This window comes from Periplaneta americana, chromosome 10, assembly GCF_040183065.1.
Source record: "Periplaneta americana isolate PAMFEO1 chromosome 10, P.americana_PAMFEO1_priV1, whole genome shotgun sequence".
NCBI classification, from domain to species: domain Eukaryota; kingdom Metazoa; phylum Arthropoda; class Insecta; order Blattodea; family Blattidae; genus Periplaneta; species Periplaneta americana.
In genome coordinates, this window is record NC_091126.1 from 54,528,249 (window position 1) to 54,547,614 (window position 19,366).

At 35.3% G+C, this 19,366-nt stretch overlaps 1 protein-coding gene across 3 annotated transcripts in view; it reads left to right on the forward strand.

The window, feature by feature from the left end:
• LOC138707698 (protein zyg-11 homolog B-like) overlaps nt 1-19,366 on the forward strand; it is a 102,767-nt gene that overhangs the window by 29,269 nt on the left and 54,132 nt on the right. For all 3 annotated transcript variants that reach the window (XM_069837516.1, XM_069837517.1, XM_069837518.1), the window contains one exon: nt 19,120-19,351. In XM_069837516.1, coding sequence (XP_069693617.1) covers nt 19,120-19,351 — 232 coding nt within the window. The remainder of the gene's footprint in view (nt 1-19,119; nt 19,352-19,366) is intronic.

The window sequence follows — 19,366 nt, forward strand, 5'->3', positions numbered from 1 at the left end:
GTATTATGGTGTTGCAGTGTTTGAATTCCGCGCGAACATTTGTTCATATCAGCTAATTTTTTACAAGATGGCAGGATAACAGTATTTTGTAACGCACCGCGGGTAAGTTCATTCTTAGGTACTTTGTAATGGTGATACAGAAATCTGATTTTTATTTTCACATAATGAGTTGAATACTTCAGTTTTCATATTTTATATAACAACAATAAAATTTTCTTATATGTTGCTAGGTACAAGGTGACATAAAGTGCCATCCTAAAAATAGGACGCCATGCAGTGTGCACTCCTGTAGTATTCTTTATAATATGTATATTGTTTCCATTACATTGTTTTATTTCCAGTCTAACCGTGAGTGAAATTCTGGGGTTAATGGAAAATCAAAATAATAATAATGAGAGTCTAATATATGTGACCCCTCCAGAAGTTTCCCATGATACAGATAAAGACAGTGATAAATCGGACGACGAGCATGAGGCTAATTTGAATAATCTTGGCAGTAAAATGCTACTTAGTAGGAAAGCAGAATTACAAAAAAAAAAAAATATGTGATGATGATAATTAAGATGACAGTGTTGATGACAGTATGCCAGAGTCTTCTAACATACAAGCTGCAACGTATGATCTTGAAGGTACATTAGACAAAAATGAAGCTGAGGCTTCTCGCACAAGTTATTGCCGTCCGAAAAGAAGGAAGCTAATATATGAACATTTCCAAGACAGGGAAGGTAATTCCAGGCTAGAAGGCTATCGTACTACTACAACTACAAGTACTATTATTATTACTACTACAACCACCAACGTACCGCGCCGTGGCATCGTGGTCTAAGGCATCCTGCCTCGGACTCGCGTTACGGAATGCACGCTGATTCTTGTCCTCATGGGGAAAGAAATTTTCTCATGAAATTTCGGCCAGTGTATGGGACCGGTGCCCACCCAGCATCATCATGCACTTGTGGAGCTACGATAGGTAGCGAAAATCCGGTTTCGGAAACTAGCCCTTATTACTACTACAACCACCAACGTACCACGCCGTGGCATCGTGGTCTAAGGCATCCAGCCTAGGACTCGCGTTACGGAATGCACTTTGGTTCGAGTCCTCATGGGGGAAGAAATTTTCTCTTGAAATTTCGGGCAGTGTATGGGATCGGTGCCCACCCAGCATCATCATGCACTTGTGGAGATACGATAGGTAGCGAAAATCCGGTTTCTGGGGGGAATCATCGTGCTAACCACACGATACCGCGGTTGGATGATTGTCCACCTCTGTTTCGGCATGTGGACGTGAGACCAGCAGCCGGCTGGTCGATCTTGGCACATGGGCTGTAGCGCTACGGATTTTTTTTACAATCACCACCATCAGCACCAATGCTAGCAGCAGCAATAGCAGCACCATCACTAGCAGCAACAGCAGTACCAGCACTAGCACAGAAACAGCAGCACCAGCGTTGGCAGTACCAATGTTAGCAACAGAGGCAACAACAGAGTGGTGGTCCATCTTCGCTTATTTTCTTGATGTTGCAGTAGTAAATGCTTGGTTTCTGTACAGAAAAATGAAGCCTCAAAACTCTTCAGAACCGCTCCTCAACTTTTGCCGTCTCCTGGCTTTTACAGTACTGAAAAGACATGGGGTGAGTTCCCACTAAGGAAAAAATGTTCCCATTCCATCAGGAGACATAAGATTTGATGGTCAACGCCACTGCCAGTTGAAAATGAAACTCAATGAAGGTATGCTAATTGTACAGGGAAAGCAAAGTTCATCTGCAGCAAGTGTCAAATTGGACTCCACCCTAAACGTTTCTACCCTTACCACACAAAATAGTGTTGTACAATGCGTAGCCTTGTATGAGAAGGGCAGTTTAACCACTGATTCTAATATGTATATGTATTTGCTACATAATAAATACATAAACTATTTGAACTACAAAAAGGGGTTATTCTATTCAACTACTGCATCACTGACCACTATGCATAGCGGTCTATTTATGGGACGGTCCTTAATTTTTACCCCAGAAAGTAAATAAAGTTAAAAATGGTAAGAATGCATTCTTAAGTCACCAACTAGCAAACTTAAACTCAGAAACGCATTTTTCAAGTCATTAATAACTTTATGCAGTAATGGGTTAATAAAAAACACTTTTGCTTTTAATTTTTTTAAGTTAAAAGTGGCTGTATGCAAGTACTTACGTGGTATTCTGAAACTCAAATAAAATACCATTTCGAATTCCGTAATAAATTACGTACATTAATACACAGAATCTTGATCATACTGGTATGCACTTAGTTTTGTATCAATTAATGTCGAAAATTTACATGTGACAACAAAATCAAAGCACTAAAACGTCAAACGTCATGCCTTTATTTCGCTCCGCCCGCCTCCACTCAGCATTGCCAAACCTACCCATGCTCCAGCTTGTAACTGAAGATGGCTCTGGCAGTGCCTTTAAATTGGTTTTCAAAATTAAATTTACACAGAAACCGTCCACACTATTGAAATACTTCAGAGGGATAAAATATTCTATATTAGTTTTCCTATCGATATGGACAAAAATCACGATCCTACTCGCAATAGTTACCGAAAAAGAGGTTGTTAAACATTTGAGAAAATATATATATATATATATATATTTTTTTTTTCTGAAAAAACTATTAACTTTCCACCAATATGATATTAAGGTAAAGTACCCAAATAAGAGACAGGGTCCTAATAAGAGATACACCGTACTTCTCTGGTATAATTTGCCATCTCTTGACAACTATGGGAAATCAATTTTTGTGCTTTTAAGGCATCGTATTCTTTGTCTAACCTCAGTTGAAAGTAAGCAACGAAGCTGAGAGCAAGCAAAGTAATTTTCCACACTTTGAATTTTTTAGTGGCTTTTGTTGAGAAAGTGAACAGCAGCTAAAGTAAGCTACAACAAATTTATTATTAATTTTATAAAATTGCTAGCAAAATATTGCATATAATAAGATAGATTGCTAACAAGGAAGATAATAATTTATTCCATTCCCTAATAAGAGTACCTAGCGGTCCTGTTAAGAGATAGTATCTCTTATTTAGAATCCTTACTTGGTATTATTATGATGCTCACCTTTGAGAGTTTACGAAAAGTGTTAATGCTTCTACTCATGTCAGTTTGTCTGCCAGTAACTACATAGGAATCAATGAAAGATTAATTGAACTATTAATTAAAATTAATTACGAATTAGGTCAATCATTAATTGTCCTCAATTATTCATTACAAAAATTACTAACTGAAATTATTAAGTTATCATTATTAATGACTAAAATTAATTATTCATTTAGATGACAATAATATCAATAGCTAAAATCAATTGAAATTGGCTAGTCTGACAATATGTACCTTATTTAAAATTCAAAACATAAGTGCGTAATTCGTAAAATATTCTCTATATATTTCAAATAAAAATCTTGTGTAATTATTAAAGCTATTAAATTTAATTATGATTCCTGGTTTCGAAAATTTCGTTGGACCTGTGTAAATATCGCCACTACAGCCAGTGCCAGCGTTTGTGGCACGTGTCCTTTAGTAAAAAGCCAGTCAGTGAGCATTTGTTGCCAGTGTAGCTGAAAACGGTAACACCCAACACGTCACGAAAGCAATCTGCCAATCACAGTTGTCAGTCTTATTGCCCACTGACTGCGTTAAAGGCAAGACACTCGCACTTTGCGTTTCTGGGATGTGTCCTTGAGTACACTGTCCAGTCAGTGGCATCTGTTGCCATTTCGGCTGAGAGTGGTACCACTAGTGCTGCTCATCGGAGTGACTACTACCGCGGAGGAATCGGAGATTACGAATAAAGCTCTCCACCAGTGATCTTCGGTACTATCGTAGGTGGAACAGGGGACATACGGAGGGATGCGGTGGTTCCGAGCGAAGCGAAGTTGGAGGACATAGAGCTCAAGGACGACCGGCGCGTACGGACTGAGAGTAGTTGTGAGTGGAATAAAATGGCACCAAATCGTATATCTGTCACATAGAAATTCTTTAATTTAATTCAGTAGTGTCAGAGTTGTAAGCTCTGAAACCGATTGTGGTGCTAGAGACGTCCAGTCGGAGCGTGAACTTGCTTATGTCTGTGGAAGCACCGGAGCTCGCAACGAGTTATAGTGGAGCGCTCCGCTCCGTTTAGGCTGTGTCTGACAACGCTGATTTAGTTGAAGATGATGATAATAAAGTCGCACGCTGTGAACTCTGTGGGCGAATTTACTTTAAGGGTGGTGGAACTTCGAATTTGTTAGACCATTTGAAGCGATTGCACAATCGCGAACTTGAAGAAAGTAAGTAAGTAAATTTAACTGTTCAAAACACTTTTGAACTCTTTTAAAAAGCGTGTTTACTTTGATTTATATATAAAAGTTCTAATAAATAATTTCGTGGTTTTGTGTGCAGACATAGTAACATTGCGAATGAAAAACTGAAAAGTAAAAGAATTTCAGCAAAAAAGGACCCTCTAAGATTGATCCAGCATATTGTTACGAAATGAAACTCCAAACTTCAGTGATGAGCTGCTTACTTGAAAGGAAATATGAATTGGTGATTGTGTTGCCAGAAAAGCCAAACGCTCCTAGGACGCTAACAGGTCCGTATTTGTAAATCTCTATGGCGTGGATCAGGTTAGATAGATTCTCTGAGTAATGTAGGTATGTAAGTGTTTTGGCTATCATTAAGAGCCGCAGTTGTGGTACTCGTACTTGCAATCAAAAATAAATTATTACCCTTCAGATACACATTGACGGTTAATTAGTGATATCATCGTTTTCGTAGTTTTAAAATTACGCAAAACATTTGATACGATTTTTTTTAAACTGCTTTAGTGCTATTGTTCCAAAGGTCCACAGTCTAGAAAAAAAGTCTTGAAATTTCTATAAAACGTAACTTTCGAGTCAAAAAAAAAATCATACATAACTTATATGGAATATTTAAAAGGCAACTTGAATTATTAGATTAAAATATTGAGTTTCATTCTGAAATGTAAGAAACGTGTGGTAATAATATAATTACAATTATCTTTAAGTTGATATCCGCTTATATTTTTTATTACAGAGGAAGAGTGATGCGTTTTAGAAGAGACCGTTCAAATACTGACACCCTTTAACACAGTGATCACAATCCTGTCTGGTGAAGAATCTTAATAAATTATTTTGGACAGTAATCTTTAACCCATTGATACCACATGTTTCTTTTGTTCCATTCTGAAACTCCCTTAATATATTTTACATTAAACTAAACTGATTAGAATAATAATTGACAAAAACTGTTTGTGAATAAACGAGTGTTTCCAGGAGAATTATAACTTAAACTAGTGGCTTGTGCAGCAAATGCTGCAAACTAAGTTCATTAGACGTTCAAATAAACATTTTTCAGATTTATTTTCAATGAAGAATACCAGACATTCTGAAAGTTATTTGCTTCCATAACAATGAAAGATACTCTCTCGAGCCAATACTGAAGAGAACCACGCATATAAATATCTACACCACACCGCCATTAAATATATGAAAAAGACCCAACCCCACTTGATTAATGACTATAAAAATATTTGATTTTTAATAATATTATTATCTTACGTAAGTTTTATAGCTTTCAGTAACATATACTATATATACTATATAGCCGCCACTCAGTAAAATATAGAAATCAAAATCTAATTTAAGTTATTCTCTACATCTACTTATATAACCCCAAAAGTTTCACTTTCATATCATCAATATAGCATTAATATGTATAATTAATGAAAAATAGTCACATCATGGCATTAACTACCATAATATTTAATTTCTAATGGTAATAATGTCATCAAACCACCTCAAGTTTTGTAGTTTTTAATATCCAATACACAGCTGTACCCAGAAAATTACACACCACAGAATCGAACCTGTAAATTATTTTTAGTAAGTTAATTTTTAATAACCAATTTAATTTGAGCTCTAAATATGTCAGCATTCTTGCAGATCATGGCCTTCGTGTAATATTGTTTACTGTAGTATGTGTTTTGTTTTATTCTGAAATGCAACACGGCCGACTTGATGCTCGCTTCGCTTCTCCTTTACAAAAAAAGCGAAGGGAATATCAAGTCGGCCGTGAATGCTATTAGCTAGTTCTCAAAACTGACGACAGATGGATTTTGGAAAATAGGAAAATTATGTTTAAAAATTGACATTTCACTGAAAACTACTATTTTTCCGAAAAACTTTGAGTTCCAAGCTTCAAAATGAGGGGTCATTTATTAAAATCCGTCCAGCCGTTTTCCCGTAATTTCCATTACCAGTTCAAATTATATATATAGATGTTTACATTTACTGAAAAGCTTTACTTCTGCGTTAGTTTTCAATTAATTTTAATGTTATTCATTTGATCAATGACATAAAACTACTACGCCTTTCCACATATACTGTGAATTTTAAAACTAGAAAAAAATCTGTCAACTAACATAGTACTTCAAGCAAAACAAGAAAAAAAAAAGAGCCGAAGAAAGAGAGAGAGAGCGAGAGGGGGGGGAGGTAAATAAAAAAGAGAAAATAAACATAAAAAAATTACACACTTATTTTAAAAGATACGCAGACGTCAGCAGACTCCAATCACTACCTGATCCGATTAAAGGAATGCTCAGCGGAAAATGTATATCTGTGCCGCAGCATATATATAACCTGCGAAGCATCAATCGGAGGTAACTGGAGGTCTCCGATTGAAAGCGAACAAACAACCGCTCCGGAGAAAAACCTAATCATAAGCAGCACTAGGTACCACCTCCTAAACAGATGTGATGTCAGCAATCTGCCAGTCACAGTTGTCAGCTTTCATGCCCACAAACTGTGGCAAAGATAAGTTATTCACTCTCAACGTTCTCCTTACTTACTTCACACGCCAGAAACAGTGACTTTGGTTATACCACAGTTACAGAAGCAGCAACAACCACCTCAAGAGCTGCAAGTTTCAACCAGTGGGGAGTCGCATGTAAAGTCATCCAGGGCAGGAAAAGGAGTTATCATAATATCAACTCTTTATCAGAAACAAATGGGAGAGAGTTTAGATAAGGAAAAACAAAGAAAAGATGGAGTTCGCAAGAAGTTGTTCAAAAAACAACAAAAACCACAGAAAAACTCAATCCAAGAAGCACTGCTTGAGTTCGTCCAGTGATGAAGAATCCAATGTGGAAATGCAATTAACTAACTCTAGTGACTCGGAATATGGAGAAAATTATTATGATGGACGGTGCTTGTTTTGCACTGGATTTTTTTCAGAGGACACCAGGGCCCAGGGGAGAGAAATAGACTCAGTGTTCAAAATATCATCGTTGGGCACACGAAGATTGTAGCACTGATGAAGAACCTTTCATTTGTCCAACTTACTCAATACAGCGAAATAAGAATTGTGTCAATTAAAGAGGTCGTCAAAAAAGTGCAATCAACTTAAAATTAAAATATGGAGATCGAAGTTTAATATTCTATAATTTTTCTTTCTCTAGCAAAATATTAACGTAAGCCATAGTAGCCGAAATAAGATTAGTACATCATGTCCAATTTGACCGACTTTGTGTTATTTTCGTAAACCATCTTAATTTCACTTGGAAAAATGCCAAATAAACAACAGAATTTCTGTTGAGAGGAGTTAGACCACTGTTGCACTGACCCCTTCAATTTTAAAATGTTCCTGAATTTATTAAAGTATCTACATGATTTAACAATGTTATATATTGCTTCAATTTTCAGCCAAATGATAATTTTTGTCCATGTTCAAAAATAGTTAAATAAGACACGTATCTCTTATTTGAAACCCCTTTCCAAAACATCGTTATTTCCCAGTTTTACTTTTTTTTTTATAATTTAAACTAATAATAAAAACGGACTAAAATTTGTATTGTCAATTCTAAAAATAGACGAAATGCTGTATGTATTCGACTCATTCAGATTAAAAATGTCTCTTCCCATCCTCATTTATAAGCAGTTAAAAAAAAAAGTGTCTCTTGTTTGGGTACTTTACCTTACAGTTCTTTGTTACATACAGCATTAGCTATTCGCTCTGAAAATCTGCAAGGCTATTTCATTTCCACTCTGTATACAGTATATGCATACTTCAGAGCATCCGTATCACACCTTTTTCTCGAAAACTTCATGACACTGAGTATTCACAAAAAAAAAAAAAATTACAAACGTGGCAAAGAATATTTTGTACTCAGTGTGTTCAATATATTATGTGAAAAATATCGAAATAAATATACTGTTAGTGGAATTTACTGGTGTGATCATAATAGTGTAAATGACAGTTATTTTAATTTATTTGGAGTTCAGTCACTCACAGTTTATAGAGAGCAATTCAAAAGTCGCGCACATTAAAATTATAGTGTCTGTATTGAGTAGTGCAGTTGCAAAGTGCTATTGGCTACCACTAAATAGCATCAGGGTATTAACAGCAACAAATCTAGACGTCATTGTGATGTGTATGTATACACTGAGGCTTGCAGTAGTCCTTTGTTTATTGCTTGGCAAACATGTCGTTTTCCCAAGAGCAACGAGTTATCATTGTTGAATATTATTTTTCCAGTCGTTCTTATGCACATATTGTAGACGAATTTCGTAGGAATTATCGGATGTGGCAGTGCCTAACAATTCGACCATAACGAGATTAATCACCCGTTTTGGGGAATATGGATCAGTTGCAGACAAGAAGAGAACTGGGAGCCTGCCATTTTAACTCCTGCTAAACTGGCTGAGGTGAGAAATGTGATGGGGGCATTCGCCTTCAAAAAGCTTGAGGAGACTCTCAGCTCACTCTCAGATTTCATATGGAAGTGCTTAGAAAGCAATGAAGTGGTTACATTTTCGTGCTTATCCTGTGCACAGTGTTCAGGAATTGAAGGAGCCAGTTAAAGAAAAGCATGTAGTGTACTGTACATGGTTGCGGTCTTTGGTTGACAACCATGGAATTGCAGAGCTTGACTGTATGTTCATCACAGATGAAGCGTGATTTCATCTTAGTGGCTATGTGAACAGTCAAAACTCTCGAATTTGGTCCACCGAAAATCCACATGTGTTCCTTGAAACCCCCTTAGACTCTCAAAAAATTGGAGTGTGGTATGCCGTTTCACGTCGTTGTATAGTGGGCCCCATTTTCTTTGAAACTACAGTGAACAGTATTGTGTACATAGACATCATTACGCAGTTTATTGCGCTTCTAGACATGATGAATCTTATGGTTGGTTCCAGCAGGACGGTGCCACATATCACACATCTAATGAAATCATGCAGTTTTTGCGCAGGTTTTTTGGTGAGCGTGTCATTTCTCAAGGATTATGGCCCCCACGTTCCCCCCTGATTTGACATTCCCAGATTTCTTCCTGTGGGGTTAACTTAAAGGAAGGATATACAAAAACAAGCCGCAAACACTGGAGGAACTAAAGCGGAATATAACAACGTAGATTAATAATATCAGTGTACGCATGCTCAAGAAAGTGGCTGCAAACATGGTAAAAAGAGTTCGTACATGCATTACTGAACGGGGCTGCCGTTTTCAGTATATGTTGTGAAAAATGATGTAACTCATGTGAAAACTGATGTAAGTAAAAGTAATAAATTAATCTTTATAAATATATGTGAACATATTATTACGATGTGCGCGACTTTTGGATCGCTCTGTAGTAGTTCTGAATAATTACAAAAACTATACACTAGTCTATATATGAATCAGTTGTATATGGCAGTAGACACTTGAATGATGAAATAATTCCAATGAGATCTAAGCAGTCCTCTTTTCTGCCAAATGATGAAAAAATCTTTGTTTAAATTACAAATTATAGTGGCAAGAGAGGGATCTTCAAAAATGAAAAGCGCACTCACACAGGTAAATTAAAATTTGTTTTATGTTTTCTATATGAATTCAGAACAGCTAGGTAAAAAGAATTTTTGTTTCGTGATTATATATTATTACAGTACAGGCCATGTAGATCCACCAGGTAGCGGGAGATTAGATTAAGGCTTCCACCTATACAGTCGACATTAATGTCAGTAGGAATGTCACTCCTATGTGCACGCCACGTTTAATCCCATAGAAATAACCCTGGTACTCATTTCTGTTAGATGCTGAATAGACCCAGGGCCATAGTGCTGCCAGAAGCATTGGGTAAATGGAGAAAATGCATGACCCCATCGGAAATCAAACCAACGACCTATTGACTTGCAGCATTATGCCTTAACTGTATGGCTCCATATATAGCCTATATATTTTGCAACAGAATTTTATTTCAAGTTGAATTCTGCGGACATTATTGAGCTTTGAAGTTGAATCATCATAATTATATAAACACCCTTCTGTTAGCATTTCACACATATTTTATGTATTATCCAGTATGCATTTTAAAATTTCATAGATGCAGCTAAAGTTGTCAAGTTTATTTTTATTATCTTTATGAAGTAGGCATAATTGTTTTATAATTCTTTGAGACTAAAATTCCTAGAAAATACGAATGAAAGTGCAATATGAAACTGAAAATTACCCGTTTTATTTTAAGCACCTTAAAAGATATTTATTCTGTTTTACAACTAATAAATCCTTTGACTTCTTAATAATGTACTTTTGTATTCGAATTCATAGTGAAAATAATTATTTGCATGATTTTTATTTTGTAAAGCATTTATTTGCATGATGAAATGTTTAATTTAAATACACTCCCTTACAAAATGACATTTCTGTAAATTTATATGTTATAATGATTTCACTTGTGCGATAATCTGGATAGTTATTAATATAATAAGGTTTACAAAAATGCATGCTGTGTTCTATATATTTATGAATATTCCTAAATTCTATGCAAGGAAATTCCAGTTGCAAATTAATCGCAGATTGTGTCATTGTTTTAATGTAAATTCACATGATACTGGTGGTTGATTTAAATTATGTTATGTAATAGTTTCATATTAAATTAATATAAATAATGAAAGATTATGTTTCTAATTACTTTAAAAAATGTGTTAACTAGAGTTGGGATAAAACAATATTAAATGAAATGCATTTATTTATTTAATTTTTTTTTAATTGTATAATACTGATACCCCTTTTAGGTACTTAAAGTACAAAATACATAGTTTAGTATGCACAATGGAAAAATTACAGGAGAGTTTGCCCTCTCATATTCCCTGCTATCCTTTTCAACTAAATTGAAAAAATAATGAGCTTGGGCAGGGAAGTATTATTCATATAAATTCCAATATAAAATGTTACTGGAATAATACTTACGGCCTTCTTTAATAATACTTACCACATAGTAAAGAAGGCTTTGAAAATGTGTGTGAGAAAAGTTTCAAGTTATGTTATATAGTAAAGTATTCCGTCACTTTCTGTACTTTAGTTGTATTGAACAAATAATATAATTTATTGTTGTAACATGGTTAGCTGAAGCTTTCTTTAATAACTCTTCTGTCATAGTAAAGAAGGCATGATGCACCATGTTTATCGTAAATATTGATTACTACAGTACAATACATATATGTAAATTTAATCTGAAATTAAATGTAGTTCATTATATTTCACATAGTTTACAACTGCTGGCTAGGTTCTGTATAGCTAAAGTAATAGAAAATTCACATTGATCTCTCTTAGATTAGGAATAATAAAAATAAAAAGAAATTTAATTTGTCTATAGCTCAAGCTCACCTGTACTAGACGGCCTACTACATTTCTGTAAAATCTTAATGAATAATGTGCTTGGTTAGCGCCTTCTTTAAAGATGATTCACATAGTAAAGAAGGTGGCCATGGCACTATTTATCTTTAATACATTTTATAATCCTTGTTGTATGGTTACTGAAATGGAAAGAATCTAATTGATGTGAGAACTTGCTAAGTAATGAGATGCTCCAGATAAAATTGGACTTATACTTTACATCTACCCTCTTAATAAGTACGAGTACATAACAAAAATGTACTGTACTTTTCTCCCTTCTTGGAAAAAAGATCTTGAATAAATTTCCCCTTTTCCAGCATCTCCATTTATTTTGTCCAGTTGTACTCTTAGTAGTACGATGTGGTCTGAATTTCTGTTAACTTCATACATTTTCCGTTGGTTTCACTGGTGTTTGAATGAGACAACTTCGATAATGTTCTCAACCACTGTTTCTTATTTAGAGTAAGAGAGAATTTATGTCGACAAATTCATAAATTTCATTATATTTTTCGTGGCACAAAATCACGCAATCTGAGCAGGTAAATGTTGGAATATACAGTATTTTCGATACAATGTACTTAAATAATTTCATTTTATTCCCTTGTTTTCTGAAAATTTAATTTTACGGTAATATTTTATTGTTGTAGTAATTTTCTCAGGAACTGATCTTTTCCTCTTTTAATTCTATTTCACTTAAATTGTGAACTATATCTATATTTTAATCTAATTCTCATTTTGTATCTAATTTAGAATGCATTTTTACAATTATTGAGCAACATTCATAAAATTAACTGCACTGTAGTTATTTATATTTATGAATATTAGCTAACTAATCAGGAGTGGCTGCATTAAGAGGTGCATATGATTATCATTACAATTGTATTTCGTAGAGTATAGTATGTTTACTTACTTACTCACTTACAAATGGCTTTTAAGGAACCTGGAGGTTTATTGTCGCCCTCACATAAGCCCGCCATCAGTCCCTATCCTGAGCAAGATTAATCCAGTCTCTACCATCATGTCCCACCTCCCTCAAATCTATTTTAATATTATCCTCCCACCTACACCATGGCCTCCCCAAAGGTCTTTTCCCCTCAGATCTTCCAACTAACGCACTATATGCATTTAGATTATAGTATGTAGTAATATAAATTAACAAAATGAAATTCAATGGAGGCACTACCTTATCCAAACCCGCACTTGTTTATGTCGACTGTCGGCCTGGGTAACGTAGTCGGTATAGCACTGGCCTTCTGTGCTCGAGGTTGCGGGTTCGATCCTGGCCCAGGTCGATGGCATTTAAGTGTGCTTAAATGCGACAGGCTCATGTCAATAGACTTTCTGGTATGTAAAATAACTCCTGTGAGACAAAATTCCAGCACACCAGTGATGCTGAAATAACCTCGGCAGTAGCAAGCGTCGTTAAGTAAACAATTTAAATTTATTTACAAGCAAGAATAACAGATGGGACATACAGGTAATGGACGGGACATTTTCTGAATGTATCTTGTAATGAATGGAAATGACAACTGAATAAAACAGTGGAATATTATGAAAATGTTTTAAACAATTAACAGACATATCTGCACTCTTACTTTAGCATATAGTTTAGAACAACAAAATAATACAGTTGAGTAGGTCTATAATGTACATCATACAACGAAATCATTTAACGTTGTAATACCAAAACTGTTGATTGATGCAAGTACAAATAAATGAAAGAGTAAAAAAATCAGATTGAACATACTATAAATGTATTTAATAGGCCTATTTTTGTTTTGTACTTGATTTGTTTCTTTTTTAAATGTAAGTTCATGGTCATTAGGACTGTAAGAGTAATATTTCCATTTGAATTTGTATGGAAATACTCCAATAGTGGAATGCATTTTTTGTGTCATAGGAAGGGATGCTGTGTTTTTCTAATGCACCTTCAACATATCCTCATGATGTTTCACTGTTTCGTCTATAATCGTCTGATGAAAGACGTTGCAGCACATTCGGCAAATGATTCTGCATCTTGAACTGTGTATTTTTCTGCTTTCACCCGAGTCCAAACAAGCTGTTTAATAGTTGTCCCTACACAATCTACAGCTCCTTTTCCATGACTCATGGAGAAAAATGCCAGGAAAGTTGTATCCTATAATATTCTACAAATGATATGTTGATGAAATTAATAATTTCGTCTAAGAAAGCAAAGACAGCATATTTATTATGCGTCACATTGTTGGAAATTGAGGCATAATTGCAAGGTTAATTGCCAAACCATGCTATTGCTGTGAAAATTGTAATTTGCTTCTTAATCCAATGAGTATCCTGTATTTCATTTTGAAACATTGTGGAATAGTTCTCTGAAAAGTCCACTTGTAGCATGCCACATTCTTCAGATGAAGCCTGCTTTACTTAATTAAAAAATGCAGTTTATTGCCTTGTGATAAAGCAATGTTTCAGGAGAGTTAGTGTCTGCTTTTTCAATTCTTGCACAACTTCTGCAATTTGGCTATTGATTTCAATTTCTTGTACTCTTCCATTTGCATGTACCCACTGTTTATATGTAACCTGTTTGTTTAAATCTTCCTTCTTAATTTCCAATTGTTTGTCCAAGTTGTCATAGTCTGCACATTTGTTACATGTTTGAACACACATACACTTTTCATTTGCTACATCACAAACTACTGATTCCATGTAAGCTCGAACAGTATTCATTGTAGGAAGACAAAGTTTCTGAATAAGATATTCAGTATTGCAGTGATAAGATAACACAGACATTGTGTGGGGTTAAGCGTATAGGAAGAACATATTTGGGACAAGGGAATGCAAATTTTGAAAGTCCTATTATACATTCACCGGCAAAAAAACCAGGCCACCTACATTTTCTTTAAAATTTTTTTAAATTGTGAGATTTTTTAAATAATTGTAGGTGTGCTGAGGTTCATTTAGTCATTCATTTATTTTGTGATACATAACAATGTAATGCTGAATACGTAATAGTGAACAATGATCTGAAAAGACGATTCGTTCTTCTTGCAATATTGTGTCTAAACTTCTTGGACTCATTTCAAGCCAAACTGAAGAAGTGTACGGACTGGTAAGCTTTTTTGAGGCAGTATTGGAGTACTTCATTGTATACAAATGTTGCTAAGTGTTACCGTTTCAGCAAAAGTGGTTGCATTAATAGAAGATGGGAATAGTCAGCATTATGTGACTGCAGTTCTTGGGATTCCTCGATTGAACATACGAGTGTACCATCACTTTAGAGAGACAGGAGGTTATTCCAGGAGACCCAGTTCAGGGAGAAAACGAATAACTTCGGCTCGTGACGACCATTTTATTGTCCTAAAGACGTTAAGAGATCGCCATTCCACAGCTGTTGAGACCAGAAGAGCCCTCCAGGAAATATGACAAGTTAACGTAAGTGAGAGAACTATAAGAAGACGTCTGGATGAATCTGGGCTGAAATCCAGAAGACCAGCTAAAGGCCCAGAATTGGTCCAGCAACATCATGTTGAACGATTACGTTTTGTTCACAATCATGCTAATTGGAATCTGGGGGAGTGGCGACGAGTGCTCTTCACAGATGAATCGAGATTTAGTTTACGATCTCCAGATGGACGTGAAAGAGTATGGCGAAGAGAAGGAGAATGTTTTTCTCCATGTACCTTCAGTTCACGTGTCAGTTTCCAAGGTGGATCTGTAATGGTGTGGGGTGGTATTTCGTATGAAGCTTGCACAGAACTTGGTTTCATTAATGGAGGTGCTTTGACTTCTCCAAGATACATAGAAGAGGTTCTAATTGAACATGTGATACCATATGCCCCACTTATTGGTGAAGAGTTCCTATCAATGCATGACAATGCCCGCCCACATGCTGTAAGAATCGTGGTTGAGTTCCTTCATGACGTTGGATTGAATAGGTTGACATGGCCATTAAGAAGTCCTGATATAAATCCTTTTCAGCATGTGTGGGACATGCTAGGGAAGCGAGTTAGAAGTCTTCTACCTCCGAAATGTTCTAAGTGAAGAATGGAATAGAATCGACCAGACTGTCAACCAGAATCTGATTGAAGGGTTGAATCTGTGAATGGTAGCAGTCATACAGTCATGGGGAGACAATACCCGCTATTGGCAACATCTGGGTGGCCACAAAACCAGTTGAACATTTGGAAGAAAATTGATACAATTTGTAAGTTTTTACACCTTTTAATTATACCCATTGTTTGGCGTTGAAAATAATAATACAAGTCATAATAAAAAAGAGTTTTTTTGGTAGGAAGCAATGTTTTTCATTTCATAATGGGTTTTCTGATTCTCACCTCATAAAACAAAAGAAAAAAAAACAAACAAACAAACAAAAACAACAAAAAAAAAATTGAGAAAATGTAGGTGGCCCGGTTTTTTTGCCAATGACTGTATTTGTCCCTTTTTCTGCAATGAGTAGATTATAACTTTATAAGCTTCTTTAATGGTCATTACAAGATGTCGTTTCTGCATGTTTACCTTCCCAGTATCTGTGTAAATCAGGGGTCGTCAACATTCGCTGAAATGGATAATGGGTAAGCAGTGTATCAGAATATGCTCCTTCGCGCAGAAGGGATAGACAGAGCATTCCTGCTACCAGCCACAGATGCATGATAGTGAGAGTGGGACTAAGAGAGATGAAGTTACAGGAGAATGGAGAAAGTTACACAACACAGAACTACACGCATTGTATTCTTCACCTGACATAATTAGGAACATTAAATCCAGATGTTTGAGATGGGCAGGGCATGTAGCACGTATGGGCGAATCCAGAAATGCATATAGAGAGTTAATTGGAATGCCTGAGGGAAAAATATCTTTGGGGAGGTCAAGACGTAGATGAGAGAATAATATTAAAATGGATTTGAGGGAGGTGGGATACGATTGTAGAGACTGGATTAATCTTGCTCAGGATAGGGACCAATGGCGGGCTTATGTGAGGTTAACAATGAACTTTGAACTCGGATTCCTTAAAAGCCATAAGTAATTAAGTAAATATGTACCGGTATGTATTAAGTTCTGGAAAAACACATGCAGTAGCTTACCAGCTGCTGTCATGTATGCAACTGTGTTTGTATAAGGTAATAGCTTTGTCGTCTTTTACACCATTGTGATACAATAGCTTCACACCAGAGTTTACGAAGTAAGCAACTGATTTAGCATTTTTCTGCAGTATCTTGCAGTGTATTAGATGAGGATTTTGAGGTTTCTCCTCATCCATCTTTCCTACAGTAGAATTAAATGTAATTTCTCCAGCCTTGTGCATCAGTTGATTTCATATAATCAAGAATTATTAATGATTGGTATAACTAGTATATTACTGACAATAATTCCATGATGACGAGATATACCGATATCCACTTACTGGAATGTCCTATTTCGGCCCTTATTTCTTCGAGTTTGGATTAATACACCATTACAAGATAGTTTTTTCCTTAGAGTACTTTCCCAAATTCGATTACATTACAGGGAATGTTAGCTGCAAATGCTCACACATGCGAAATTAAATAAATAAATGTTATTTTGACATGTCATGTGGAAGTAACATTTATATTCTCTTTCTGAAGCAAAATTTGTTTTTCGAATTGTTTCTTTTTCGTATTTACCTGATGCTTTGACGTTTTTGGTTGTACTGAATGACTTCCCTTAGCAGCAGAAATATTTTTGACATTCCTTGGAGATAATCAAAATTATTATAAGCTGATTTAATAAAATTGCATTTTAGATTATTTTTATTCCTTTTACAGAATTATACATTTATCTCCCAATTTCGTTAACAGTTTTTTTTTATGATTCACGAATATATAAGTACACGGAGACAGAGAGAAACAGAAGATTTGAGATCGAAATATGTCTACGCCAATATTGGCATGCTCTTATGTGTTTATTAGGCTAGACTCTAAACTAAATTTTTACTGGGGAGAATTAAAAAATTTGGCTCAACATAATCAAGTACAAGGAACATTGAAATAATGTAATTAAATGTTAGCACTAATTTAAAAGAAATAAATGGCTCTCTCGTTAATTTTTAACGAATATGTAAGAAAATTGCCGAAAATGCAATTTAATATTGCAAAAATATAACAAATTATAACCTTATTTCATATGTTCACTGCTCCACTGCTTTGTCAAATGATAGGAGTAGCATGCAGTTAAATGAAGTGAGCTATGAAATTAATAATAATAATAATCCGTGGCACTACAGCCCATGAAGGGCCTAGACCGACCAGCCGGCTGCTGGCCTCACGCCCACTTGCCGAAGCAGAGGTGGACGATCATCCAACCAGAATGGAGGTATCGTGTGGTTAGCACGATGATCCCCCCAGCTGTTGTAGCTGGCATTCGCAACCGGATTTCGCTACCTATCGTAGCTCCCCAAGTGCATCACGATGCTGGGTGGGCACCGGTCCCATACACTGGCCGAAAATTTCTTCCCCCACGAGGACTCGAATCAGTGCGAGCTATGAAATTAGTTACTGCAAAATGTCCTTGTTCTGCTGTGATCTACATTTGTATAGGCCCCGAAATACGTGTAAACAATACAATAATATATTCATTATCATTGGCAAAGTAATTTCGATGTATCTTGTGAAAGATGAAAAATCAAATCTATTTTTTTAATGTACGAAATAAAAAATATGTGTCTGAATACACACACACACACACACACAGATATATATATATATATATATATATATATATATATGCATAATAAAAATTACATTTACCCTCCTTTATTTTGCGATCCACTACCTTATTAATACGCATTTAGAACATTTTTTGTCAGGCATTTTGTATCATTCATACAATACCAACACAAAATGCATATTAAAATTACATTTACCCTCTTTTATTTTGCAATCCACTATCTTATTAATACACATTTAGAACATTTTTTGTGTTCAGGCATTTTGTAGCATTAATACAATACCAACACAAAATTAACACTTTGTTTGACTTCCTACTTTCAAGTGTTTCGGAAGTGTTACGACAATGTCCATTTACCTAACATATATTTAAATATACTTGTACCCTATTGTTAGACAACAGCAGAGAGTTCAAAATGTTCCTTGGAGTGTTGACTCTGAGACTACTTCCTTCTTCTAGACATAATATTTTTAACATTTTGAATAATATTACTGTTCATAGTAGTGGCACCAAATTTAAATTACTTGGTTTTGAAATGACCACTTGTCCTTCTGTTTTCCATTTGCTGTTAAAGGTTTCTATTAAAATCCTAAAATATGGGCCAATCCTATTGGGGTACACTGTATAAACTTCTGCTAATTCTCTCTCTCACTAAATGTAATCTCATTCCAAAGTTTGTACTGTAATAAATTTGTCTACAGTTCTCTATTTCAGCATAATGCAATGGAATTATGTTATACAGAATTAGTACATATGATTTATTATTATTTTTTTACAGTTGCAGTGAACTTGGGTTCCAACAATGAACAAGAACATTCTCAACATTTACCACAACATACATGTATGGCTGTTACTCAACCAACGGTATCAGGGAGTCGTCTGACATTTAAAGATGGAGAAGTTTACTTTCACTCAGACCTTTCAGAAAAGTTACTCATGACATTGAGTGAGAAGGGAAAACTGTCTGATTTGACAATGACATTATTTGATTCCAGTGCCACTCGACTGAGGTATTTATAGATTTT